General features: G+C 35.1%; 1 protein-coding gene across 1 annotated transcript; it reads right to left on the bottom strand.

The window, feature by feature from the left end:
* Positions 1–211: 211 nt before the first annotated feature.
* Positions 212–7,033, bottom strand: LOC108223853 (protein argonaute MEL1). The gene is made up of 22 exons (XM_017398294.2): positions 6,313–7,033; positions 4,949–5,148; positions 4,620–4,769; positions 4,406–4,536; positions 4,222–4,331; positions 4,003–4,106; positions 3,525–3,660; positions 3,339–3,455; positions 3,073–3,180; positions 2,913–2,984; positions 2,575–2,694; positions 2,334–2,493; positions 2,138–2,259; positions 1,938–2,063; positions 1,725–1,864; positions 1,583–1,645; positions 1,435–1,498; positions 1,214–1,349; positions 1,050–1,123; positions 876–970; positions 761–792; positions 212–676 (listed from the first exon to the last, which is right to left on the bottom strand). Exons 1-22 carry the CDS (start codon positions 6,880–6,882, stop codon positions 498–500), a joined length of 3,009 nt encoding a protein of 1,002 aa, XP_017253783.1. The 5' UTR covers positions 6,883–7,033; the 3' UTR covers positions 212–497.
* Positions 7,034–8,346: the final 1,313 nt, after the last annotated feature.

Genomic DNA, 8,346 nt, shown 5'->3' with positions numbered 1-8,346 from the left:
AGTAAAAATAAGAGAAACATAAAAAATAATAGCAGACGGGAGAGATACAGACTAACCCAAATATACATAGTTAACATATTTTACTGAAGCCTTGAGTGCTTCAGTAGGGGACATAGATACAAAATAAACCCAATAATAAAAAGTTAAGAAATTTTACTATAAAACTCTGAGAGGTTCCTAGACCCCCACATAGTAATTAACAACCAACAGGGAAACCAGAATGACTGAATTGCAAATATGAAGATCCCAGCCTTCATAATAACAAAAAACATTCACATACCATATCACAAATTCTAAAAACAGATCTCTTAAGAAGCTGCAAAAAAAACCCAATTCTAAATAGCAGCATTCCACAAAAATGTAATTGTAATCCATACTCAGCAGAGCAAAAAAGAAAAGCTTGGGTTTCTCCCCCAGCTTTATAAACTAGGGTACGAGTTCTCCACGGACTCCAAAATATAGATAACTCTGCAATACTAAGAACTGCTTAATCCTCCTTAGCAGTAAAACATTACATCTTTCACGTTAGCTGTGGTAGCAGGAACAGACCGCACAGCTGAACTCCCCTCCCTGGTAGCTCTGGCATCACTACTACTTGAGCCGCCATCTGAAATGATCCCTTCCATATAGTAGCGGGCCCTGAATGCAGTCAGATGGGCGTAATAGGCTGGCGGAACTACAAACATTATTGTCAAGAAAAGATTAGTTATGCTTAGAAGTAGAAAACTAGAATATAATAACAAAACTGCAACTGACATACCAATCGAAACAGAACGGGTGCATCTTGCATACCTAGAAAAAAAATATAGTATCAGGTTGTATATACAGTATAAATCTCGAGCCATTACTTGCTTGAAACAGAGAGAAAAACTTACGTATACGTCAAGTTGTTAGTTAAAGCCTGAAGACCATCAGCAGAAAATTTGTTCTCATCATACAGGACATGATAATGTGTTGGACGACTAGTGCCCTATGAGAACAAGATACCACATGAACAAATGCATTTATGTTTAGTACAAATTCCATATAGTCTGTACTAAGAAGAATACCTGTATACCAGCATGGCTGCACAAATAAAAATCAAATTCCGTCGGATGGCAAATAGCAGTATCAACAACAGTACCTAATACACAAAAACCAGTTGAACATATGAATATTTTCCTAATCAAAATAATAGTGGTTCCTGAAAATTCAACAAAAAACAATATGTAACCAGGTAATATGTTGCCACTCCTATCAGTTGATCTCTTATCATTGTGAGTGTTGGGAAAAAGCCGTGTGTGGTGCCTCTTCTGAACGACCACAAAGGTCACTGGAGGTAAATAATCTGTTGATAGAGACTGGCAAGCCTACAAAAACAAAAATAACCCCCATTTATCAAGCTTCAAATTGGTAACCAACAGTAATCACATATAAAAAATACAACATGTTGACCTTCCTGATGGCATCCATCTCCTCCAGCAAGACCTGATTAAACTGCCCTTCGCTTACTCCATCCCTGAAGTACAGAGAAAACCCATAAAATGCAGTGCAAAATAAGAAATAATTAAACATGTATAATGTGCGGCAAATCAAGCCAAACCTGTAGAATATGATTCGTCTAGGTTGATATCTTGTTTTCTTGTAGAATTCCATCAAATGGTCCCTATATAAGCAAATGAAAGATGAAAGCATAAGTAGATAAATTTATAGTATACGCCAAACAGCAATTTTAGAATACCAACCTGATCATTCCACTAGCAACAACACCCTTTTCAGTTTCCCGCGTGCTGTAGAGATCCCTTATTATTTCCTCGCGGTGACCCTGAGCTGAATACAGTCCTCTGTATTTCGTGACCTCGGGCCAATCCATTGATGCCACTACCTAAAGGAGAAAATTAATCTTTTAAGTTTAAATAAAAATAAAATAGGACTGCAAATTTAACATAAAGACATACTGCTGCAATAGATGAACTGGAGTCCTCCCCTGGCGGAGGATGAGTCACATCTGCTCCAAATATGATCGTTGGACAATCTCTTACGACAGGAGGAGCAGTTACCAATACATTATTCCTCCCTCCAACCTGTTATATTTTACCAGTTCACATTTAGCAAAAGGTATATTATAGCTTAAATTATGAGAAATATAAAAACATACCTTCACATTAATTTTAAGCGACAAATTCTCAAGATACTGCATATTACACTTGAACACGTGTTTCGGCTGACAGCACTGTGAAACAATTCCCAAATTTGTTTCACAAATTTTTTTGATTTCACCTGAAGGGAAAGTGTCATTTACTGAACTAGTTATTAAAAAAAATGGGTACAATAAAACTAAGAAGAAGCCTAACCATAGCTCCCACTAAAATCAGGTAAAACAATGATCAGCATTTGAAGATGTTCTTCCTTTTCGAGTCTGGTTCGGCTGTCCCTCTCTATTTCATTCAAGGTGTTTGCAATATTACGAGCATTACCTGCTCGAATTGGGATCAGAGGCTGTGGATTGAAGTCCTGCAAAACATTTCAGTAAAATTTGGTGGTCAGTATTTGTCCTTGGTAAAAATTTAAATGAGCTGTAGAGAAGCTACATACCATTCCTCGGCTTCTACACATTTTGACCAACTGATTACAGAAATTGTGAACAACATCAAGATTATTTCTTGAGAAGTTGACACATGTCCAAGATTTCACTACACCACCATTAACCATTTTCTGCAGTTACAGACAAGACAAATCTATCTTTGAATGTTATAGAAAATACAAATTTATAATACTGCACTGACTACAATTTATATAAGATTACAAGCAGCCACTAAAAAAGTAACAAATGGTTTCCAGTAGATGCATTCTTTCATAACTTTGAAATAATAAAATAATTAGTGACATAATTAGCACACAACCATTCATAACATTTAAAAATGACACTCCACCTTATCAATCATATTCCATTGACCTACAAATGGTTCCACTATTGATTCTCTGCTTGTAGGATGATACTTAACCTGTATCAACAAAAATACCCAATCAGAGACTGGATATGCAAGAAAGGTAAGATAGTTAATTGAACACATAACACAAACTAGAAATTACTCTCGGAGGATTAAGAACGCGTGCATCAATTGAAGTCATTTCCCTCCCCACTTGAATGCCAAATTCATTAACAAGCTCATCGCCATTGTATCCATTCTGTCTTGTCATCTAGAACATGGATATTAAAAAAAAAAATTGGAGACCATGAATATTACATTTCATTGATAAACAGAAACAGGAAAATTGCAACTAACAGATAATGACGTACCACTAATTTTTTCTATGTAATAAAGATAAGATGTGTAATAAGGATAAAATCTTCAAACCTCCATAATACTTGCTTCTCTATCAATTGGCCTCTGACAGGTTGCTTTTAAGAGATTAGTAACTTGACGCTCATTCAATTTCTTGGCACATCTTTGACCTTTGACTATTTTGCAAACCTGCAATACACATGTTATTTGCCTGCAAGAGCCACTAGTGAAACAACAAAAAATATGATTGGTATAAACCTCCATAGGCATATATATAGGCTTTGCATCAGTTCCAGCATTAAGTGCTGGCAAGGATGTATATCTCAGATTGATATTGTATTTCTTGCGGAAGTAGTCAGCAACATGCATCGTCCCCCCGGTCTCATCTGTGAACCTGTTTTAGAAGAGTGAACAAAAATGCCAAAAATGAGCTTTTGGCTAAGAACCAAGAGATTGGACAAGGATGAACTGATTACTCAATAAGAAAAACACAAAACATAGAAGGTATCATAGACCACTCTCTATACTCTCAAAATTACATTGCCACATCACTTCAACAGAATTTTACAAACTACCACATTTCAAAGGAATACCATATCAAAGACGTGTAATGCATTTTGTAACATAGCAAGTAAGTATAGAACAAAGCATATATATATATATACTACCACAGAACATATTTAATCTTTCCATCAAAAGAAAATCATGATAAAAAGGTAAAGTCTTGTAGACTCACGTTAACTGTCTCAAGGGATGTGTAGATATGTTTAACACCTTGTATCGTCTCATATAGTCCCCATGAGAAAACTCAACCCTGATCCCTCTCAAAGCCTTTTTAACCTGTGAATCAGACAAATAACATGTAAAAATGGTTAAAATTATATCAGGATACATTCTTCAATTCCAAATTACACAAGAAAAACATTGAAATCACATAAAGACATGGCAAAAATACCTTCACTCGGTCTACATCAGAAAGAGCCCTGTTTAAATCACTCAACTTACAGTATTTCCCAACAAAGTCAGACACTGACACAGGGTCATAAAATGCTCTGGCAGACATATCTATCACAACAAATACAAATTATTTAGCACACTAAGCTGTTAAAAAAAATGAACTTGTGGTTTAAAATTCATACCAACGTTAAGTGACAGGCCCATTTGAGTTGGTCGTAGACTTTGGTAGAACCCTTTCCAATACTCCAACCCTTCTCCTAGATCACCTTTTCCGAATAAAGTATTGAAGAAAGACCTACCTACAACTGCATTCCTGCAATAAAAAACATTAAAAGCATAAAAGACACGGCCTAATTCTTTAAAAATTTATAATCAATAGATCTGGTATTTAAGTACTTGTTTGATGGTGTTGCCCTTAAAACCACATCAAACAATTGTATTGTTTCCTGTGGAACATCAAGTTGTCTGCTAGCCAAGAATTGCCTAAGATGATGCAGATCAGGTCGCGAAGCAAACTTAATGGAGACCCTGAACTCCCGTTCTTTTCTGAAAAAAACAAATTATCAGATCTATATCAATATTAAAATGATTGTTCTTCAAAACTTGGTCTCATAACTGAAATTCTGACAATCAAATACGAACATACAAATTTAAATGCACCATAACAATTTCTAGAGGTAAATATATAATCTCGATACTGTTGCTAGGATTTTAAAAATACCAACCTTCCACCACGATCTTTGTCCTCCAATTTAACAATAAATTCTTTGGATTGGAAAGACAATGGCCCAGCTGTGTATGCACTTTTGCTCCCGTCATAAGCTAATTGTTTGTTGCTCAAGTGAGACTGCCGGTAAGTTTTATCAAGAGTTATCATTATCTCTCTGCATACTTTTTTGTTTGTAACTTCAGGCTTGATTGTAACCTTAAAATAAGAGTGAAAAAAATATTAATGGTGTACATAAACCAAGAAAAGGAATTGTCACGTTCAACAAGTAGGTGATATAGCACACCAATTCAACATGCAAATATAGTTTGGCCACATATAGTTAACATAACAAAAAAAATATCCACAAACAAAAGTAAATCACATATTCACCTAAATTAGAAAAAAAAAAGGATAATAATCAACAGAAAGAGCATGTTACAGAACTTCATATTGTAGAACTTAAATTTCGTCTAAATTGAAGAGTAAAAACGAGTTCAAGAAAACTTGGTCTCAGATGACTGTCAAAAGGACAGAAGTACATAGTAGTGTGCAAAAAGAAAAGGGGCATACTTCACACAAATACAAAATTGAACACCGTGTACAGGAACTACTTCAAAAGACAGAATTATTTTTCATCAAAATAAAATGAAATAATAAAGAACCTGTCAATATGCATAGCATTAAAATGAAAAAAAAAACATAATTTTTCTTTAACAAATCAAAACTAATGACATGTTTGTATAACAAACTATGAAACTGCATCAAAATAAAACGGTTAACATCAAATAGGTATGCACATATAAATGATATAATTCAACCAGCTTTGTTACCAAAAAACTATTAATATGATAATAATTTAAATAACTAGGCCATTAAATAATCTTTCAAAATATAACTCGGCTTGAGGCACCAAAAACAATGCATCTGAGGGCGAAAAAGACAAAATCAGTTTCGTAGTTAATGCAAAAAGAAACATAAACTGATGAAATGTTTGCAAGGAAACAAGAAATTTCAACACCCTTTCCATGAACCACCAGTGAAACTACATACAAAATGTTAACCACAACCACTTTCCACTAGCCCACATCAAACAAGTTATATACATTAAATATACATACATGTATACAATAATAAAGATGCAATTAATCACAATCTGTCACAGACCAAAAAAACTAAACTGCCATAAAAACATGCAATTAATCACAGTCTTGAAAACAATATACAAGATTTAAAAAAATAGAGCATTTAATTAAAAATGGTAGTATACAAAAAGAAAAAAATAATTCAAAAAAAATGATCTGATGAAAAATAGACACAAAGAATGATCAGATCGAGACAGATGAAACATGTGTATACACTAGTGAGAGAAAGAGAGATTACGTCGTAATGATGTAAATCATTATCGGCGACTTTGACGAGAAAATGATTAGCGCGAACAATGCATCTCCGGCCTTCTCTTCCATAACCGGGCCTCACCGGCAATCTCGTCGCTTTGCTGGACGCCGGCGGTTGCGCCGGTGGTTGCTGCGTCACCACAATCTCCTGTCCGGAAGAACCAGAAGACGATCCGATTGTCATTTTCTCCACATCGCTACTCAGAGCCGCCGCAGACGATGACGATGCCGCAGTATACTGCGCCGGAGCCGGGGATTGAACCACCGGGCGAGGCGCCGGCTGACCCACCGGTGCAGGAACATTTCCGCCACGTCCATACGCCGGCGGTGGCGCATTCTGAGGATAACCGCCACCCCCTCTCCCCCCGGCACCACCAGCATAACCGCCTCTTCCCCCAGAATCACCACCTCTTCCACCATAACCACCGCCACGCCCGCCGTCACCACGACCACCGCCCCTACCGCCGTCGCCACGACCAACGCCCCTACCGCCGTCGCCACGGCCACCGCCCCTCGCACCGTCGAAGCGTCCACCACTCCTACCACGGCCCGACATTCTCGCTACAGAAGAAACAATAAATTAAAAGATAATTATAAGCTGAGAGTGTTTTTGCGCTCACGAGTCACAATACAAAACAAGTGTGTGTAGAGTGAGTTATATAGGGGAGTGAAGAGAGGAGATTGAGGGGACGTGTCGTAAATGGAGTGAGAGAAAGGGGGGTTTTAGGGAGTTGGCTGTTAAAAACATTCATTTCTTGGGAATATGGAAGGTCTCATTAATATTTTATTTACTCTTTTGGATTCTTTTCTAGATTATAATCTTTTTAATTCGAGATTTTCTATATCCAAAGGATTTTGTAATTAATAGGTTCTATCTCTTTAGAATTATTATTATATTATTCCTACTTTTAACATATTTTGATACAAAAATTCATATGAAAAAAGTATATCTAGATTTGGGGAAAGAAGAGCGCTTGAGGAAAGAATTTACATTGTTTATGTACATTTAGTTAAATTTACATGATTATCATGAACAAGAAATATTTAGATTGACGTATTATATTTAAAACTGGAAATAGAAAAATATTTCACGTGGCAAAAAGTTTATATTTCATTTTTGAATCAAGTATTATATAATATATGTAAAAATTAATTTTATACAGTATAAATTTGGAACTGTAATGTCGCATTAAAATTGTGGATTGGACAAAATTTTGAACAGTTATGAAACTGTGAGCGGATTGAAATTTTTAGTCGGCCATGTTAAATGAACAGTTTTTTTTTATAAATGTTGGTATCAGAGTGATAAAACGAACCCGGATTGTCTTTGATATTGGCTTTAATACAACTACTTTTTATAAAATATCAACACACTATCTCCAAAAATCTCCGAATTGGCTATAAAGTATAATATATACACAAACGTATATATACATATACAGAGCGCGCGCTTGACACTTAATAGGTAAGTACATTGTCTAACATTACTTTTATTTGTATTGGTCATAAACTTGTGCGAAGCAGAGGCAAAGTGAGTATAAAAAAATGCAGAAAAATATAAGTAACAAGATATAAACAAATTTGAATAAAGAAATTATAACATATATTTGATATTGCCAGGAAGTAAAAACATATTACAATATAAATGTGCAATGCTACGTATCTCAAATCTTGTTTCAATATTTTTCCAAACTGACGTGATAGGCATCTGATTGATTATAATTAGATGGGTTATATATGTACATTGGTCTCATTATTATTAGTGTAAGCTGAACAAATCATATATTGTCAACTAAGACTCTAAAAAAAATTAGAAACAGTTTTTGACGTACTTAACATCCTCCGATATAAGTATATACATGATAATTAACATAAAATCTAATCAAAGGGTTCTTCTGACAATGCCCTTATTAACAATATAAAGTTAATTATGATCACCTAAAATGGCACCAATTTTAATAAATGACATTAAACTTCCATCTTATACGATGACAAATGTTATGAATTTTTCATAAAATAA

Source organism: Daucus carota, chromosome 5 (assembly GCF_001625215.2).
Source record: "Daucus carota subsp. sativus chromosome 5, DH1 v3.0, whole genome shotgun sequence".
Taxonomy (NCBI): Eukaryota; Viridiplantae; Streptophyta; class Magnoliopsida; order Apiales; family Apiaceae; genus Daucus; species Daucus carota.
Note: the sequence above shows the minus strand (reverse complement) of the source record. Positions and strands in the feature narration are given on the sequence as shown.